The 21,201-nt window shown below is 37.2% G+C and overlaps 1 protein-coding gene across 1 annotated transcript in view; it reads left to right on the top strand.

The window, feature by feature from the left end:
• The window catches only part of cacna1ba (calcium channel, voltage-dependent, N type, alpha 1B subunit, a), a 207,398-nt gene that overhangs the window by 104,954 nt on the left and 81,243 nt on the right, over positions 1–21,201 (top strand). Inside the window, exons 8-14 of the mRNA XM_055161489.1 lie at positions 7,572–7,687; positions 8,428–8,514; positions 11,613–11,696; positions 15,526–15,741; positions 17,897–18,009; positions 18,682–18,794; positions 19,224–19,355. Of these exons, the coding sequence (XP_055017464.1) occupies positions 7,572–7,687; positions 8,428–8,514; positions 11,613–11,696; positions 15,526–15,741; positions 17,897–18,009; positions 18,682–18,794; positions 19,224–19,355 (861 nt within the window). The remainder of the gene's footprint in view (positions 1–7,571; positions 7,688–8,427; positions 8,515–11,612; positions 11,697–15,525; positions 15,742–17,896; positions 18,010–18,681; positions 18,795–19,223; positions 19,356–21,201) is intronic.

The raw sequence follows: 21,201 nt of genomic DNA, 5'->3' as shown, positions 1-21,201 counted from the left end.
TAGTTGAGCGTCCAAAAGTCCAAAGTCTTTTCTGTCTTTGTTCATGTGTTTTAAGTGTCTGCAGAGCCTCCACAGTCTGTATTTCAATGATTTGGTCTGAATTCTCACCAATACGATACCTGAAAAAAGTGCAGTAACAACCCTAGTAAAAAATGCAAAATATTAGAGGTATTTGTCAGTATAGGCTCAACATTGAGAGAATAATAAACTTGTCTGTGGTAGTGTAGTCCATCATTTGTCCATGAGTGATTCAGTGTAGAGTAAGTTTCATCGGAGGTCATCTGGACTCTGGACTTTTTATATTTGTGATCATGATGTTACGGCTCCCATCCAGAAGTCATTTTCATTTTATAACGACTCATAACATGGCTGGCTGTAAACAAGAGCAGGGCAGTTTCACTCTTAAACTCCTCCCTTTGGGGTTGGACTTGGTGCTCATAGTAGGATCAAATCCACAGTGTCTTAAGCCAGTACCACCAATTGAAAATGGCTTCTGGATGGGAGCCGAAACAGCTTGATCACAAAAACAGAGTCCAGATGACCAACATGAAGTTTTCTCCGCAAGACTGTCTGATAACTAAAATGCTCTTCCTCTTATTTATGTATTTTTTTAACTTAATGGTGCACTGTGTAACTTTTCTGTTGGGGGTCCGTCACCTTCTTCTTTCTATGGTTATAACATTACTGGGATTTTTGATGAGGGGATGATCTTTGATGAAAAATTCATAACTGTTAAACTGTTACATACTAAACCTGCAGACAAAAATATGTAATTCCTACACCTAACATGATTATGTCTTATGTTTTTGTGTATTTTCTATCTATGGGAACAAATGTGCACTTGTTGCCAGTTCACTGTGGAGTATTCATTTCCTGATATTGATTCCAGTATTTGTATTATATCATAGGGAAAAAGTACAATATTAAAACTCCGACATATTTTTTCCAGAGTTAATTTGACAAGCATGATAACTCCAAAGTGGGTGTGTATTTTACAGTAGACTCTTGTAACTGAGCGATAAGGTAAGTAAAAAAGTCTCTGTTTGCTTTGCTGTTGCTACACTACACTCTTCGAGATGAATCTATGTGTACTGTTTTATTATGATCTCATTTGCTGTGATTCAGTGCTGTGTTTGGGCTCCTCCTGGCATATGCATTTATACCCATGACAAAGTGTGAATCTGTGGGCTGTGCGCTGTTACAAAACTGCAAATGCAAGCTGCTACCGTCACAATTTCTTCTCTTAACACTAGAAGCGACCAACTGGCTCTATTTAGCATGAATTTGTTGTTGTTAAATTGATTTGGAAGTCAGGAAATGTACTCTTGTGGATGGGTCTTTGTCACTGGGTCCTTCACCTTTTGGTATAATACAGTCCCTGACAAAAGTCTTGTCGCTTATCCATTTTGTAGAAACAAAAGCTTATAACCTGACTTTAAATTAATCGATTGGTTTTAGAAATGTCTCATATGAAAGCTAAAACCCTCCCAAATTATGCTCAATATACTAAAATAAATTTGCTTCACTGAAGAGAGATTGATCATTTAATGAACACAGAAAGGTCAGATTTTGGCAAGACAAAAGTCTTGTCGTCTTGTCATATGATGCACCCAATCCTGTATTACAGCCTCACCTGTGATCAGTTACTGATCAATCAATTAGTGGGTGTGTATAAAAAGAACCCCAGCACACCAGACCTTCACATCAACTGCAACTTGATCTCTGACAACATGCCTAAGATCCACCCTGACACCAAAGCGTTAATTATCAAGAGGCTGAAGACCAGATCCACTGCTGAGGTGGTGACACCTTCAATGTGTCTAAGCGTCAAGTACAAAGAATAAGAAAAAGATCTGAAATGACAATGACTAATGTTTTTGACAAGCCCAGGTCCCGCAGACCCCGCAAGACAACTGCTCGGGAGGACCGTTTGTTGATTCAAAAATCCAAGGCCAGCCCCTTTTCCACTGCAGCAGACTCCACCAGGCCTGGTCACCTCAAGTCCCTGTGTCAACCAGAACAGTTTGTAGAATTCTGTCTCGAAATGGCCTCCATGGCCGAATCAGTGCACAGAAACCAGCACTAAAGAAAAGGCAATTAAAAAACCGTGTGGCATTTGCCAAGGCCCACAGCCTGCTAAAAGGATGGACACTGGAAAAGTGGTAGAAGGTGGATTTCTCAGATGAATCCTCAGTTGAATTACATCACAGCCACCGCAAATATTGCAGGAGACCTACTGGAGCCCACATGGATCCAAGATTCACCCAGAAAACAGTGAAGTTTGGTGGCGGAAAAATCATGGTCTGGGGTTACATCCGGTATGGGGGTGTGCGAGACATTTGCAGGGTGGAATTCAATATCAATAGCCTAAAATATGAAGAAGTATTAGCTACCTCTTACATTCCCAACCATAAAAGGGGTCATAATTTTGCAGCAGGATGTGCTCCATTGCATACTTCTGTCTCTACATCAAAATTTCTCAAGGCGAAGAAGATCAAGGTGCTCCAGGACTGGCCAGCCCAGTCACCAGACATGAACATCATTGAGCATGTCTGGGGTAGAATGAAAGAGGAAGCATGGAAGGCAAAACCATAGAATCTTGATGAACTCTGGGAGGCATGTAAGACGCTTTCTTTGCTATTCCTGATGACTTCATCAACAAATTGTATGAATCATTGTCGAACCGCATGGATGCAGTCCTTCAAGCTCATGGACGTCATACAAGATATTAAATATGGATCTCACAGCACCACTACTTAATTCACTGACGTTATGCAACATATTTTTGTATTTGAAGTAAATTATTTGTTCAATTTTCTGTAGGTGACAAAACTTTTGTCTTGCCAAAATCTGACCTTTCTGTGTTCATTAAATGATCAATCTTTCTTCAATGAAGCAAATTAATTTTAGTATATTGACCATAATTTGGGAGGGTTTTAGCTTTCATATGAGACATTTCTAAAACCAATCGATTAATTTAAAGTCAGGTTATAAGCTTTTGTTTCTACAAAATGGATAAGCGACAAGACTTTTGTCAGGGACTGTATGTCATCCGTAGGATACACATGGCACTAGTAATGCAGTAATCTATGTGGTACACACAATGTCTTACAATACTTCACAGTTTTGAAACAAGTACATTTAAGTTCCCTGGGATCCAGAATTCACACCATTTCAATACTTTACAAAGATGTGAGTTTGATGACTAAGTGAATCTCTTCCTTTTCAGATGACAGGTGAATTGGCCAATCAGGGACAAAAATGGTCCGTTTGTATCGGCAAAAATAAAGGAAAAAAAATATCACTGGGGCTGAGAAGTAATTCTAATTCTGAAAACATCACATATTTCTTCAGAATCAATGAGAGAACCACTAAACTTAATCTGAGGTGAGAGAAATTTGACTTTATTTCTAAATCATAGGTCACAAATGAGCTCCTTCATTTCTCATGTGTCACTGAAAAAAAACTAAATCTGATTTCATGATCTCTATTGTCTCTGCTTGAGAAACATTGGAGGGCGCGGAGATCAGACTGATATCATTCTGGATTTGTAAGGCAACATTTGTCGAACATTAATTCACTGTGCAACTGCCTGCACAATGAAAATATAAATATGAAAGACAGTTATTTTCTGAGACTTGTACTTAATCAATAATCAAAACACTGCATACATCAACTGAACTAGGCTACATAAACAGTCTCTCCATGTAAACAATCGAACAGTGGTGCTTTAGTGAAATACATTATAATAAATATGTATAAAACAATATCAGTACTGTATCACCAAATAGTATTACACTATTTTGGTATTCCATTACACTCCTAATTGAAATGAGCTGGTATAGACTTAGACAAACTTATTGATCCACTATTGATGGACACAGTAGCTCACACATCACAATATATTATAATAACAAAGAGCAAAATATAAATGGTAATAATAAATTAAAAAAATAGTAGTAAAAATAACAAGAAGCTGGTGTCAAATAAGGTATAATCATATATATGTATATGTACAAATAACAAAAAGGTCCAGTAATACAAATATATCTCTTAGTCTACAAGAGGTAATAAGCAGAAAATGTGAAAAAGTGCAAAGATGAAATAGTGATTGACATGACAAAGGATTATCTATTACATAAGGGTGAGTTGTTGTACAGTTGTATGGAGTATGATATGAGTGTACTATACTATCAGTTAGAACGTGGATTCAGATTCACTATTAGAACAGCAGTGGAGTTTCCAGCTAATTCCTAATGGCAAAATAGCACGCAGCCTAATGAACAGAGTCAAACTAGCTCTCTGAAAACAAGCCGTGTGTGTGTCCGAGCGGAGGCAGCCACACAGTCAGACGTAGACAGTGGCAGCGACGTATGGAGAGAGAGAGAGGGAGCAGACAGCTACTGCATTGCAGGAGCTTCCCTCGGCGGAGCTGAGGGAGACACCAATCAGAGGCTGCGGGGGCGGACTGCTGGAGATCCCTAACACTGGGGATGTCGGCTTTGTTCACTACATGTTGTTTTGTCTTGATTTTATTGGTCTAAAATGCCATACACTTGTCTCTGTCATGGTGCCTAATTACTCAGTTCGGGGTGAAATCACATACTGGTAGAGGTGGGCAGATTTTGTGATTTTGTGTTATAAAAATATGCATAATTTGAATACAAAGTGTATAATTTATAGTCAAAAAATTGCAAAATGAGATGATTGGAAAAAAAACAAATCAATTTCAACATTTCATACTTATCTTAGATTTAAACCTCAACTACTGCATTTGAAGAACACATGCAAAATTGACTTCCCTGAGCTTTTATAATATATTGTTGGATATTATTTTATATTTTTGTATATTTAGATTGTTGTCCTCGCATTTAAAACAGGTTGGGAGTTGTGTTTTTGATTCATTTAACCATTACCGTAGGGTAATCCATTGCTCAAAAATCATCTCAAAAATACTCAGTTTGCATTTTCCCTGGATTGTTGTGTCATGGGCAAAAATCTAAAGTTCTTGTATGCAGTTTTTAGGACCATGAACCATAACGGGACTGGTTCTGGGGGCACAGCCTAGCATATCATAATATTTTAGCATACTTCAGTTAGATAGACATAATACTGTCTGAAAAACAAGATACCACAAAGTAATTTTTGTCAGTATCAGCCGCTCCCCTGCTAACCCTTATCTTTGTTGTCAAAATCTGAATAGCTTTCAACCACCTATTTCAGAAAATCGCTTTTCCAGATGCTCAAATTTGTTTCACAGTTTCTTACATTTATTTATATTTATTCACACTATACTCTGTATGGTACGTGACTATTCTAGCCATAGGTGCCCTTGGGTCCACATGTATATTCAGACAAGGTGTAAAGCAAAAAAAGTAATGCTTCAAATTGAGAATCAAGCCAAAATCAGGCTATGGTCTTATTTTATTTTATGTGACCTTTCCCCTCTTCTCTTAGTAATACTTCTAAATCACATTTAAATGGAGCTCATAACTATTCCCCTAGACATAGAATTGGCCTTGCATTTATTCTGGTGTACTGTGACGCAAAGAGATAGACAGTTGACCTATAGGAATATTACTATAAACTCAATTGGCCAGAGAGGTGATAGCTATAACTTAATATGAATGCACACGTTTTAGCATTACTGAGAGGAGTGCTGCCAAATTTTTTCCTCCAAATGCTTTTACTGACAGAGGATTGGCTTTAGACTTCTCAGTTCAAAGACCCAAGATGATCACTGATGATAAAAAATGACTACAAGGCCCATATTACGCTGTTTTCTGATCTGTTATAATGTTTCCTCATCACAAACATCCTTGGAGTTATGTTTTGTTTCATTCACACATGTTTAATGCACAAACTCTGCATACTAAGTTAATCTCTCAAAGAAGAAAACACTCTGTTCCACCTTGTGATGTCATGTGTCATGTGGTAATACAGGAAGTACCCCACTGTGTTTTTAAACTCCATACACCTTCACTAGAATCATTTGGATGATTTCAGACGTGGAACAGAGCATTTTGATGTTTAGAGATGTAGAGAGACTAAGGGTTACTCAAACATATGGGAATGAAACAAAACACAACTCCAGGTATGTTTTTGAGGAAGTGCTATCATTCTAACATGTTTTAATTACACAAAATAGACTCTTGTGAGCTTTAAGCCTTGTTAAAATATTATTACCTCATCAAAAACATACGTGGAGTTGTGTTTTGTTTCATTCCTGTATGTTCAAATATCCCTTAGTCTCTCTGCATCTCCAAACCTCAAAATGCTCTGTTCCACCTTGTGATGTCATCAAGTGGTAGTTTTCAAGTTAACAAGTTTTAGCTTTTTTTCAGTAGAGATTCACAATTCCAGGTCTGAAATCATCCAAATGATTCTAGTGAAGGTGTGTGAAGTTTAGAAACACAGTGGAGCACATCCTGTATATAATATCACAAGATGGAACTAAGTGTTTTATTTGAAAGAAGAATAAAACAAAGCATAATATGAGCCATTTAAAGCTCACAAGAGTCAATTTTGTGTGATATAGGATATTTAAATGTGGTTAACGCTGTAGACCGACCAACTGAAACAAAATTCTTGATGAGTTATAATAATCGTGTATTACCGAACCAAAAGACATTACAACATTTCCTGATCTTTTCTTCTTATTCTTCTCCTCGCTCTCTGCTTCCTCGCTGACGTTTAGTTTCTTTTTTACGATGCAGCTAATTTAAATTCAGGACAGCCTCGGGGTTATGTAGGGTTGTGATGTAACCTTACAGTACTGCACAGGATCACAGCCTTCACCACCTTTTAGTGCCGACCTGTTCTTTTCTAATAATAGGTCTATATGTAGTAGAGATGTAACCACATATAAATCTCTGGATACGATATTTTCATGATATGCATCTTATGGTACGATATTTATTGTGTTAGTTTGTGTAGGTTAACAAAAGTGTGATAATGCAATGTGATAATGTAGATCGTTTGATGAGTTTGTAGTTTGATGTATTGTGATGGTGCTCGATAATATTGTGGGACTTTTGACGATACAACGATATTTCGGTACGATAGCTGTATATCCTTTATCCCTAAAGCTAAATAACATGATGTAGTCCAAGTTAAATTTCGAGATATTTGTTTATTTGGCTATTTTCCTGTTTTATTTTAGACTTAGACAAACTGTATGCTAACTTAACCAGGGCTACCCGTTTCTTCCGTACATACAAGTTTTTCTCATGTCAATATATGCACAGGTCATGCTCATGTGAAAGCTCAGAACCTCCAGAATTCCCTCCCTGAGCTGCAGAGGCTGCCCTAGCACAGATTAAGGATTGGCTGCAGGTTCTGGAGCTTATTGTCTGATTTACTTTTTTGTGGTTTTGCCTGGTAATAGCATGTTTAATCACATTGGTCAAATTGAGTAAGAAATTGTTGTTGCACCCACTTTAGCGCCCCCTGTTGTCTTTACCTTAGTCACACACCCTCCTCACTGTCAAACCTGTACTTATCCAGCCTGTGTATTGTTTTGTCACTTCCAATAGCATTTGTTCTGATTATTTTATTACATTTTTTTACAGAGAGTTTGCCAAAGAGAGGGAGCGGGTGGAGAAGAGGCAGGAGTTTCTGAAGCTTCGCAGACAGCAGCAGATCGAGAGGGAGCTGACTGGATACCTGGCATGGATCTGTAAAGCTGGTACGGATATAAATATTAACTACTTATTATTTTTATTTTCATTTACATTTTTTTATTCATGTTTTTATTTTATTTTGCAAGTTTAACATATAACAGATAGCAGTACGTTGCTCTGGGCCAAAAGGATAACACAATTTAAGAATTTACTTAACATATTGTATATATGCATGACATAAAAAAAAACAAAAAAAAAAAACCTGAATAAATAATAAAATAAAACAGATAAAGTGTGTAGTCACTATACGTAGTTTCAGTGACTCTATGATGCTGTTGTTTCAGTCCTTATTTTTACGAGAATATTGAATAGAATTTAATAGAATATAGAAGAAATGTACCACAACAGAAAACAAATATGTCATGTTAGATGTATGCAACATGTTAAAGTGTGCACTATGTTATTTTGCTTGTCTCCATGGCGATATTACTGCTTGCCTGGAACAAAAATTTAGGAACGTTTTGTTTATATCTTAAAAAACATGCTTTCTTATTGTGAATGGACTCACCTATCCATAGATCTGACCTGTAACTTGTTCTGGTGATGTCCTCTGCTTTTCTCCCTGGAGATAGATATATCATACTGTAGATTATTCCAGGCAACGCAATAACATGGAAAAAAGAACACACCACTTTCATACTAGCCGATGTGGTGAAGTGCCTTGCCTAAGGACATTATGGAGATAGTGTATAAATATACCTATATTTATATAGGTTTTGAAATAACAGAATATTTCCTGTTCCAGAGGAGGTGATGCTTGCTGAAGAGGACAAGAATGCTGAGGAGAAGTCCCTGGATGCAGCGTGGTACAAGAAGAAAGCCAGCAACTCAGGTGAGGAGCCATTTGGTAATATGCATCATAATAGTATTTGGAATTCACACAAATTACACACAATGAGGCCTCAATTTTATCTGTAAATCCCCCTTGTGCAGCTTTTTTATGTTATATTTTGACATTATGCAAAACTGTGCAAAAATAAATAGAAAATAAAATAAATAAAATACTAGTAAGTTGACATGTTTTGACATGAATGCACCAGGCCTTTCTTTATTTGGTTTATCCACCTGTCAATCACGACTATCAAAAATTGTCAAGACAGGATATAGTTCCTGGCCTTAACGGCTTTGCAGTGTATTGTAAAAGTGTGTGGTCTTGGCTGGGCAGGTCAAAAAATGAGTACCAGGGGCTGAATTTTGTTCAACAGAAACAACAGAATTTCTATTTTTTTGTTTGTATAGTAAATGGTCACATTTTTATATAGTGCTTTTCTACCTTCAAGGCACTCAAAGTGCTTTACAAGAAGGAACAACTCACCCATTCACACACCAGTGTACACAGACACTAGGGGCAAGGTGGATTAAGTGTTTTGCCAAGGACACAACAACAGCATTTTTTTTAATGTCTAGTAAAAGTAAAAAGTATCCACTTTAAATACAGATTCCTAAAATGTATATATAAAGGCGCATTTTGTAACTTTTCTGATGGAGGGTCTGTCACCTGCTTGTTTCTATGGATATGTCACTGCTCTATCTGGAATGTTCCACAGTATGACATTAAACAGCTCTGTCTTACATTTATGAGATTACGTCTGTTTTATAGTTAAAAAATATCTAGAAAAACAGGCATTCTGACTGTGAGCAGGGTCGTCTTTCCACAGATCTGACCTGTAACTTGGGTCTGGTTTGGTCTCCATGAAGATAGAAAGGTTTAAGACCATACTGAGAGACATTCTAGACAAAGCAATAACATCATTTGACAGACCCTCCACCAGAAAAGTTACACAATGCACCTTTAAGCACAGTATTGCTTTTATTTCATTATGTTCCACCACAGTATCTAACACATGATTCCCACTCTCCACTCTCTCTTTAAGTTAAGAGTTCTCTTTTAAGCCCCACCCCCTGCCTCTCCCTCTTCTCTTCTTCTCTGTCAGAATCCAGGCAGTCATTAGATGCGTACAGTAATGTGATTAGGATTAAGTGCACAGTGCAGTTCAGACGCAGAGTGGGAGTCTGAGGGCCCTTCACGCTAGTTTTAATACCCCCTGCTCTGGAGAATTTGATGCCCTCCTTGACTTTTATACGCCTCTTAACAAGGAAACTGAATGGTGAGGAGTTACGCAATTGAAGCCTTTAAACTGAAACCTATATTTTAGTCAATTAGCTTTAGAAATAGTTAAACACACTGGACAGTTTGTGGTAAAGAAAGAGACCATGTTTTGTTTTTTTGTCTTTTAATTTCACTTCAAAATGCCTCTTAAAGCCTGATGAGCCTTCAGTTAGAATGCTATAATTTCCCCTCAAATATCCTCTTGAATAGCAATAAATATACACAATAAAGTATCTATCTATCTATAGATATATATGTATGTATCTATATCTTCTTATCATTCAGAACAAATTCTATGTAAGCTCACGTCAAGTAAATGGCCCATATTACACCATTTTCTGATCTATGTTATGATGTTTCCTCATCATAAATATACCTGGAGTTGTGTTTTGTTTCATTCACACTTATTTAACACACCTGCATATTTAGTTCTTAGAGTTCTTCTCTCTGACAAAAAGACACTCTGTTTCACCTTGTGATGTCATCTGGTAATACAGGAAGTGCTCAACTGGGCGGCAGTAGCTCGGTTGCTGTCATTGTGTCCTTGGGCAAGACACTTAACCCACCTTGCCCACAGTGTCTGCGTACACTGGTGTATGGATGTGTGTGTGAATGGGTGAGTGGTTCCTTGTTGTAAAGTGCTTTGAGTGCCTTGAAGGTGGAAAAGCGCTATAGAAAAATTTGACCATTTTACCATTTTTAAAGTCCATACATCATCACTAGAATAATTTTTGGACCATTTCAGCTGGAATTGCCAATGTCAACTATAACTACATGACATCACAAGGTGGAACAGAGCATTTTGAGCTTAGGATATGTAGACAGACTAATAAAGTTCTACGCAAACGTGTGAATGAAACAAAATGCAACTCCAGGTATGTTGCTGATGAGGTAACAACATTCTAACATGGCTTAAAACTCACAAGAAACCATTTTCATAATATAGGGCCTTTAACATTTAGTTTCAGTAGAAGTATGTGCTTTTTCCCAGTTTTCTGTTTTACCATGCTATTTTCTGATTGGTTTATCCACCTGTCAATCTCAGCCATCGCTGGCTGGGGTAAAAAAACACATCATACAATATATCTAACCTGTGAAGCGATATAAACTAAATACTTTAATTTTCTGTACTAGTTATGTAACAATAATAATATCGTCAAAAGCCTCACAATAATAATGTGGGCCATCACAATATAAAAAAAACTACAAAGACCATGATCCTTTGGTGATTCAGCACAACTATATGAAGAAATGGCTGTTATTAAGCACTTTTAAATCTTAATTCTTTGTATTATTTGTATTATAAGTATTACAAAAGGCTTGTTATGGCATTTTAAAAGGAAAAGGTAGCATGTTCATAATTTTATAGCTTCCTCAAAATATTGCAATAAATATTGTACCAAAAGTATATATTTTGAAAATATTGTACTGAAAGATTTAAAGAGTTAATCACAAAACATTCCAAAAAGCAAAACAAAACAAAATTATGATTAACATTATAATATTCCCTTTTGCCGCAATGCTTTTAAACCATAACCAATTCAGTCTCAATAAAACAAATAGATGTGCGGATCTTGGAGCATTTTCCCATAAAGCTGCAGCTGAGAAATCAACCATGTTTTCAATTACATTACGGAAAGTGCCCAGTTCATACTATACTCTCATAATATTGATTTTAAATTGTTATTCGCTATGGCAATGGTCCCAATTATTCCTCATTCTGGACCCATGGGTAGAAAAGAGAATAAGCATGTCGACTTCATCTTTATAATTTTTAATGTATGAACTTTATTATATATTTTTAGTTTTCTTTTTTTCAGTGCTGAAGCGTGCGAAGAAAAGCAAAAACGACCTGATCAATGCAGAGGAAGGAGAGGACCACTTCACCGACATATCATCTGTTGGTGAGTCACTTTTCAAAGTCTATCTGGCTCATAGATTTTCATTTTAAACCGTTTTCATCAGCTTTGTTTCACTGCTATCTGTTTGGATTCTGTAGACACTAAAAACTGAAATATATTACTTAAAAAATACTCCTTTATCAAGCTAGCTATATTGAATAAATTGAGTGTATAAGTACTTGTCTAAGTTGAATTTATGTCAGCAGGTTTAGTCAAGGTTAGAGGTGAATAGAGTGTAAAAATGTACTCAAGTAATAGTTATATTACTGTAAAACAATATTACTCAAGCAAAAGCAAAAAGTAATACATTAAAAGTAATAAATACCAATAATTACTCCAGTGAAACCAAAGAAATACTTTGAGAAACTACTGCTGGAGTACAGAATAACAGACAAAACTTTAAATAATGCACAATAATTAAAGGCCTTATATCTGAGTTTCTGTTTTTTTTTTCTCCAGTACAGATATATTGAATAAGCAGCTCTTGGGTTCAAAATAGGTCCGCTGCATACTGTTTACATCTAATTATATAGTGCGCTGATAATCAGGGTGTGCGCGTTAGTATACCAGTTGTTATCTTTACCAGTAAAAGCTATATTTTATTTCATTCACATAATGTATGTTTGAGTAATCCTTCATTATTAGTTTGTCTATCTCTAAATCTAGATTTATCTATCTATCAGAACTCCCAATGCTCTGACCCGCCTTGTAGTGTGGTGGTAGTTTTCAAGTTAACAGCTCCTTTTACCTTTAGTCCAGCAGAGATTGGCAATTCCAGGGCTGAAATTCCCCAAGTGATTCTACTGAAGGTGTACGGAGTTTAAAAACAGAGAGGAAGCATTATAACATAGACCAGAAAATAGCCTAACATGGGCCCTTTAATCTATACATTCAGACATTATTTTAGTCTGAGTGTGGATTCCAATACAGAATGAATACAGAATACTACCGCAACACTCATGAGACAAAACTTCCATATCGCTTAAAGGTGCATTGTGTAACTTTTCCGGTGAAGGGTCCTTCAAATGCTTTTCTTCATGGAGTTTGATGTTATCGCTTTGTCTGGAATGTTTCACAGTATGGCATGAAACCTATTGTATTTTCATGGAGACCAAATCAGTCCAAGTTAGGTCAGATCTGTGGAGAGTCAGCCCCACTCACTGTCAGATTACTTTAGTTTTTTTAGGTATTTTTGAGCAATAAAACCACATGTAATTGAATAAATGTACGGCAGAGTTGTTTAATGTTATATTGTGGAGCATTCTGAGCAGGGCAATGGCATAACCATAGAAACAAGAAAGTGACAGACCCCCGTTCGAAAATTTACACAGTGCACCTTTAGATTTAACAAATATACTGAAATATTGTACAATCTGCGGTGTGTCCTCTGTGTTGAATCATACCTATGGATTAAAATAGACCAGGAAATGATTAGCCCACTGTGCTTCCTGTGCTACTAATGGAACCCTAATAGAGCCATTTTTCTTCTCCTTTTTTGTGTCCAGCACCACTTGACATTAAGGTTTAATTTAAGGGACAGAAAGTTTAATATAAGTCCAGACCACATGAGGTTTAAGAGGATGGGAGGCAATGAGCAGCCTAACAGTCTGGTATTACTCCTGGTACAGTTGGAATTAATGTGAGTCTAAAATGTGGAGTTGTCATAGTTGTTAGGAGTTAATTATAACACAATTAGACCTTTGCACTAGTGACTCATCCAGGTGTTGTGAACTGTAGCAGTGCCTGTACTAGATTAAATTAGACAGAGCACGTTGAACCCACAGGGGCTTAAAATCTATTAATATCATAGTTTCATTTGTTTTAGTTGTTGGGTGTTTTGCTTGTTATCTGATTTAAAATGACAGAAATTACATGGCTGAGACAATAATCTTATCTCTTACTCCCCAATGTAAACAGCCAATATGGAGCTTACAGTAAAAATGTTTATACAATCACAGCTGAACCTGGGGTACAACTAGCAATACACCAATGTGATACTGGTATCAGATCTCAGCGCCAATATTGAACATTTTTGTAGATCGGACATCAGTTTCATGATATCGGTTCACCTGATATCCCATTTTGGTTTGTAAATTGGTGTAATAAGATGAGTTACTGGCCCGTGTTGGCCCAAAACATCTCATAATATTAAAGGGACAGTTTGGAATTTTTGAGCCAGAGTGTTGGAGACGTGTAGAGACATTTAAAAAAAAAAATCCATCCAGTCCTTGTACTTGCAGAGGTCACTGGTGCTAGGCTAGTGCATGTCAATGGCCATAGTTAGAGTCCCACTAAAAATAGGAACTATGTCTAAAATTCTGAACTTTTCTTTTAAAGTTGTATTTTCACAAAGCTGTTCTGTAATTATTTAAATGATAAATGACAGTAACAAGACACTTTTACCATAGGTTGTTCGTGTTTAAAGAAAATAAATTAAAGTTTCAATCTCTGCTCTAGTATCGGATGATATCAGGTATCGGCAAGCCAAAGTATTGACATCAGTATCGGAACAGTGCATTTCTAAGTACAACTCCTATTCACATAAACGAAGGGCTGAGAACACATCATATCATCAAGGTAGTTTTTTCTAAATAATGTGGGCTACAGCAGATTGCACATTAAGTCCCATTTGTGAAACAAGTGTGTTAGTTGTTTAAGAATTTAATAATACATAAAATGCATCTATTAAATTGACTCTTGTGAGCTTTAAGCCATGTTATAATGTTGTTATCTCCTCAAAATCATAGCTGGGGTTGTGTTTTGTTTCATTCACACATGTTTGAGTAATCTTGGTTTATTAGTCTGTCTGTATCTCCAAAACTCAAAATGCTCTGTTCCACCAGATTTCAAGTTAATAGCTACTTTTTAAAATATGTGTGAATGACAAAAACAAAACACAACTCCAGATATGTTTTGATGAGGAAACAACATTATAAAATAAATCAGAAAATAATGCAATATGGGGCCTTTAACAATATTTAACATTAAACCAATTTGTGTTAAGTTTTTCAACCTGTATCAGTATTGCTAGATATTGCATCTCCAGTATTGACCGGTACTGGATCGATACCAAAATTTCAGGTATCGCACTCGCACTAATGATCACCACAGTGTGCTCACTCACTCACCACATTCATACAAGGCAAATTGTTTTTTCATCATTACAAATATACAATCATTACTTTGATATTTCTTTGCAATAAAATCAAATTTCCTTAAAAATAATCACAATTGAAGTCAAGTTCAGCTCACAACATGTGGTTGAAGTGTCTTGCGTAAGGTCGCAATGACACTGTTGCCCTACTGTGGCACCTGGTATTCCCAGCAGTCTAGATGATGCACTATGATTTAGACTTGGACTTTATCGATCCACAAGGGAAATTATTTGGACACAGTAACACATTACACATCACAATATAATAACAAAGAGTAAAATATGAATGGTATAATACATTCTAAATAAATAGCTAAATAGATAGCAAGAGACTGATGTCAAATAAGGTATAGCATAATTATATAAATGTGTATGCGCAAGTAAAAATCAAATTGTTTTGAGGAAAACTGTGCAAAAATGATATGATGATTGACAGGACATAGGGTTATCTGTTACATAAGGGTGAGTTGTTGTACATTTGAGAATGGTATGAATGTAGTCCTGTATCTCTCACTGTTTGAGCGTAGCTGTAGGAGCCTCCTGGAGAATGAGCTCCTCTGTCCCTCTATAGTCTGGTGCAGTGGAACAAAAGCAGTCTAGATGATGCACTATGATTTATCTGAACAAAACAACAGGTCAAATAGAAGAACCAATGCTTACCTCCCTCTGCCCCCACAGCTCCTCAGGGCTCTCCGTTCGCCCGTGGCAGCGTGAAGAGTAAAAACGAGAACTCATCGTATTTCAGGAGGAAAGAGAAGAGAATTCGCTTCACCATCCGCAGACTGGTCAAGTCCCAGAGCTTCTACTGGACCGTCCTTTGTCTGGTGGGACTCAATACTCTGTGTGTGGCTATAGTCCACTACGACCAGCCCGAGTGGCTCACCTATGCACTGTGTAAGTCTAATATTACTGTTCAATGTAAGTTTGAAATAGTTGCTTCATTCTTTGTCATATTATTGTTGTTTGTGCAGTTTTCTGAAATTTGATGTATTATTCCCTCATTTAAAGGTTGTATAGAGGATTTTCTAAGGAAAGAGAAATACAGCGATTGTTTGTCCTTTTTCAAATGTTGAGCATGCGTGTCATCACCACTCTTCTCCACAGCTCCCAAAGCAGAAATGCCTCATCCCACCTCTTCCTTTTGGTTGTTCACAGATGGTGCGCATTCAGAACTTTTTCATTTTTGTTATTTTTGGTCATCATAATTACATGGCCGCTGCAACTCTATAATGCTATTTTTAACTTTCATTGACAATTTGAAACTTTAAAAAATCCTCCATACAAACTTGAATCTATCTTAATTAAAAGTGCATCGTGTAACTTTTCTGTTGGAGGGTCCATCATATGCTTTTCTCCATGGAGATGTTATTGCTTTGTCTGGAATGTTTCACAGTATGGTATTAAGACCAAGTTACAGGTCAGATCTGTGGAGAGAAAATCCCGTTCACAGTCAGAATGCCTGTTTTTTGAGCTATAAAACCAGCTGTAATTGAATAAATGTAAGATAGAGCTGTTTAATGTCATACTGTGGAACATTCTAGGCAGAGAAATGACATATCCATAGAAAGAAACAGGTGACGGACCTGCAAGTAAAAAGTTACTCGGTGCACTTTTGATTGTTCTAATATCACAACTTAAGTTAATGGTAAGTAATATTGATATTTATAGGTACAGTAAAAGTTGAACTAAACTGCTCTATGTAACATAGTGACATTTTGGGATTGTACATCTGTCAGTGTACATTTCTATATTGTGAGAAGCCCTACTAATCAATGTTATTGTATTGTTTAAAAAGCACTAGAGCAGACCACAGAGCCGCTATCTGCTGTTCTTTCCTGTTTCCCTTCTCTGCAGCAGGTACAGAACATGTAAATAGAGGCCTCCCACAGAGCTGCTCCTCTCACTGCAGGGCAACACTGTGGTCCAAACCAGCCCAGAAAATCAACAGGGAGCCAGTCTATTAACCTCCGACATTGATTTGTGCATTTCCTTCTGCCCGCTCTCTCTCTCTCTCTCTCTCTCTCTCTCTCTCTCTCTTCTCTCTCTCTGTTGCTCTGTCTCTCTCTGTCGCTCTGTCTCTCTTTGTATCTCTCTTTCTCTGTGTGCGTCTCTCTCTCACTCTCTCTCTCTCTATTTCTTTCTCTCTTTGTCTCTCCCTCTCTTTTTCTCTCTCTTTCTTTCTGTTTCTTTCTCTCTCTGTCTCTCTCTCTCTCTCTCTGTATCTTTCTGTGTGTGTGTATCTATTATTCTCTCTGTCTCTCTCTCTCTCTGCCTCTCCCTCTCTCTGTGCGTCTCTGTCTTTCCCTCTCTCTCTCTCTGTCTCCCTCTCTTTCTTTCTCTCTCTGTGGGTCTCTCTCTCTGGTTCTTTCTCGCTCTGTCTCTCTCTGTGCATCTTTGTCTGTGTGCGTCTCTTTCTGTCTCTCTCCCTCTCTTTCTTTCTCTCTCTGTGTGTCTCTACTTCTCTCTCTCTTTCTTTCATCCTCTGTTACTCTCTCTCTGTCTCTGTGTGTATGTCTGTCTCACTTTCTCTTTCTCTCTCTCTCTCTCTCTCTGTATCTCTGTGCATCTCTGTCTTTCTCTCTGTGTCCCTCTCTCTTTGTTTTTCTCTCTTTGTCTCTCTCTCTGCATGTCTGTCTCTCTTTGTGTCTCTCTTTCGTCCTCTCTTTCATCCTCTCTCTCTCTCTCTCTCTCTCTGTGTATGTGTCTCTCTCACTGTGCATCTCTCTCTCTTTCTCTGTCTCCCTCTCTTTCTCTCTGTCTTCCTCTCTTTCTCCCTGTCTCACTCTCTCTCTCTCTCTCTTTGTCTCTTTCTCTGTCTCTCTTTGTCTCCCTCTCTTTTGCTCTCTCTCTCTCTCTGTGTGTGTCTCACTGTGCATCATTCTCTCTTTCTCTGTCTCCCTCTCTTTCTCTCTCTGTCTCTCTCTCTCTCTCTTTGTCTCTTTCTCTGTCTCTCTCTGTCTCCCTCTCTTTTGCTCTGGCTCCCTCTCTGTCTCTGTCTCTGTCTCTCTCTCTCTTTTTCCCTCTGGCTCTCTGTCTCTCTCTCCCTCAGACCTGGCTGAGTTTGTCTTTCTTGGACTGTTTTTGGCTGAAATGTCAATGAAAATGTACGGACTGGGACCGCAGAATTACTTCCACTCTTCATTCAACTGCTTTGACTTTGGGGTGAGTTTTTGTGTTGCAACATATTTGTTATTAGCTTGCAAACTGAACACGTATTAACATTTAATACAAATAATTGGTCACAGTCAGCATTGGGGTAATTCAGTACTAAATAATGAATATACGAATAGAGCCTTGCTACCAATTAGTTGAAGCTAATTGATAATTTAATGATAAATTATAAATTGTTTCATTGCTTTAAGTTTAATGGCACTTATTTCCATAAAACTCAGGTAACTTATTACAGAAGAGATCCAATTATGTTAAGCAACTGTTTATCTATTATTTATCCTTCAAATAATTACTGAACAGATTTGTATGTGTATAAGTTCAGACGTCCTAGGCCTGTAAATAGACTTATTGAAGGATATCATGGAACTGATACTCGACCCAGCAAATGTTTCAGTATTGGCACTGATATCCACGTAACCAGTATCTGTATTGGTGCATTCGTACTTTGTTATGAACCTGGTATTTTCAATTATTAACTAAACCCAAGAACTCACCGTTTTACAACAGAATTTAGCATTTTAACAACATCAATTTTACCTACCCCCATTTGTATTAATTAATTTTGTTCTATAGGACGCTAGAATGTCATCTGATACCCAATACTGTAACAGACCTAGGTGTGAAGTATTATTTTTCAAATAATTTTACTTTACCCTATCGCAGGTGATTATTGGCAGTATTTTTGAGGTGATCTGGGCTGCCATCAAACCAGGAGCCTCATTTGGGATCAGTGTTCTGCGAGCTCTACGACTGCTCAGGATTTTCAAAGTTACCAAGTAAGAAATTCAAAATGTGTTCCTTCTTGTGTTAGTAAAGGTGCACTGTGTATTTTTTCTGGTAGAGGGTCCGCCAGCTGCTTGATTCTCTGTAGATGTTAATGTTTTTTCCTGGAATGTTCTACAGGACAGCAATTAATTTAGTTATTTCCATGGAGACAAGCAGACCACATGACGAAGCCAAGTTAGAGGTCAGATCTGTCGAAAAGAGGGCCTGTTCACAGTAATATGCATGTTTTTACTGTAGTTTAGAGAAATAAAACCACCTGTAATTGAATAAATACAAGATATATTTGTTGTATACTGTGGAACATCCCAGGCAAAGCAATAACATCTCTATGGAGACATCTTGATGGCAGACCCTCCATCAGAAAGTTTCAGAGTGCACCTTTAAGCTCCTTATTTACATGAACTTTTTTTTCTCCGCAGGTATTGGAACTCTCTGAGAAACTTGGTGGTGTCTCTGTTGAACTCCATGAAGTCCATTATCAGCTTATTGTTTTTACTCTTCCTCTTCATTGTGGTCTTTGCACTGCTGGGAATGCAACTCTTTGGAGGACAGTGAGTATTTATATGGATGCACCGATATCAATACCGGTATCGATTATCGACGCTGATCCAGAAAAATGTGCTGAATTGTGTCTTTTGTAGCTACTGTACTGCAGCTACACTGTTAGCATCATTAGTACTTGTGTAGTTGTATATCTATGTTTTTTTCTTGAATCATGCTAAAATTCAAAAATATTTACGTACAACATGTTAAAAACTACACAAATCAAATCCTCCTTTAGAAAGGTAGAGGTTTGTGTCTCAACGCTAATGCTAATGCTAGTGCTAGTGCTAATTTTGAGACATAATAGGTTTAATATTAAAATAACGCCACAAACAGAAGTCATCTACATTTAAAAATAATTGGGCAATCTTTATTTTAATCAATTAGAATTGGAATAGGTTATTGCAGGTTGTGTATTTTAGGAATTTAATGAAAGTTAGCGTTAGCCTTGAGACACAGCGAGCTATTTATTTACTGACTAATTTAGGCCCAGAATGTCTCATAATGCTGAAACTTTAATTCACACCAAGCTGTTTAGTTGTTACTTGCAGGATAAATAATAGATAGACCTACATTACACAATACAGTTTGATCAATTTTGTAATAAGTGAACTGTGTTTTGAGGAGAAAATATCCCATTTTCAATTCCTACACTGGTATCTGTTAATATCGGATATCGGCAGATTGTTAAAGCCAAAGTATCGGTATCGGTAAAGATGGCTCGCTGCACAGTTAACATCAAGTTTATCATTTTACTTGGTTGGACATCAGCAGCAGATATAAGTTACATAAAAGTACTTGCATAAATGTTACCTATATGGACAAATTATACTTTAATGGTCTTCAGTGATTTTTCTAAATTCATAGTATTAGGAAAAAATAGCCAACAGAGCAGTTTCCTGACCAGTACCTTGAACATAAGCAGACTTGGATTTGAAAAAAGGTACAAGATAAATTGGGGTGCCATTATAACCTGCCGTATGTGCGTTCCTTAAGATGGGGGGTGCATCTAATTAGGTCTCCACAGACACATAGAGATATAAAATGTCAGCTCCTCTGCTCGTAGGACAATTCACAATGGCCACACGACCAGGGCAGTGAGACAATGTATTTGAATTATAACACAATGCAAGCTTATTCCATTATAAACTATTGAAATGAAGTTGTGGATGAAGTACTCAATTTTTTTTAAGTGAAAGTACAGCTACAGAGGGAAAAAGTTACTCAAGTAAAAGTAAAAGTATCACATGATGTAATTTGTTTAAGTATTAAATAGAGCCCGACCGATATATCGGCTGGCCGATATTATCGGCCAATATGGGCACCTGGAGACATATCGGCTATCTGCCGATATGCTTGCTGATATGGGCCGATATTTCACGTGGGCATGTTATACCTCGTTATAAAGCTTAGACTCTCTACATTATGTTCATTTAATCCAATTTACAGACAGATAAATGTCCTCATATGTGGCTCCGCACCAGTATTTATCTGCGGTGTAATTTGTCTGTGTGTGTGTCCGTACTGTCCCTGAACACACCACAGAGTCACGTCACTTCACGTGTGTTTGTTTACACCCGCAGCCGTGCGCAACACTGAGATTATATTCTTTTTACGGACAATCTGTTTGAGTTTGGATTAAAAGGACATTTATTAGTGCAAACTTGTGATGTGAGGAGGAGCCTGTGTGAGCGGTGAGTGTTGGAAATACATCGACTTTGAAGCTAGTTTAGGTTTTGTTAGGGATTAGCTGCTGTAGCTCCTGCACATAAACAGGCTGTTTTCTATTGGCCTATTGTAAAGTGACTATATTGGACTGGACCTGTATTGATATGTAAATGAGCTGTGAATAGA

The sequence above is a fragment of the Boleophthalmus pectinirostris genome, unplaced genomic scaffold, assembly GCF_026225935.1.
Source record: "Boleophthalmus pectinirostris isolate CB_2022bp ecotype Guang Dong unplaced genomic scaffold, ASM2622593v1 HiC_scaffold_4, whole genome shotgun sequence".
In the NCBI taxonomy this organism is placed as follows: domain Eukaryota; kingdom Metazoa; phylum Chordata; class Actinopteri; order Gobiiformes; family Gobiidae; genus Boleophthalmus; species Boleophthalmus pectinirostris.
The sequence above is the reverse complement of the archived record's forward strand: the minus strand, read 5'-3'. Positions and strand labels throughout refer to the sequence as shown.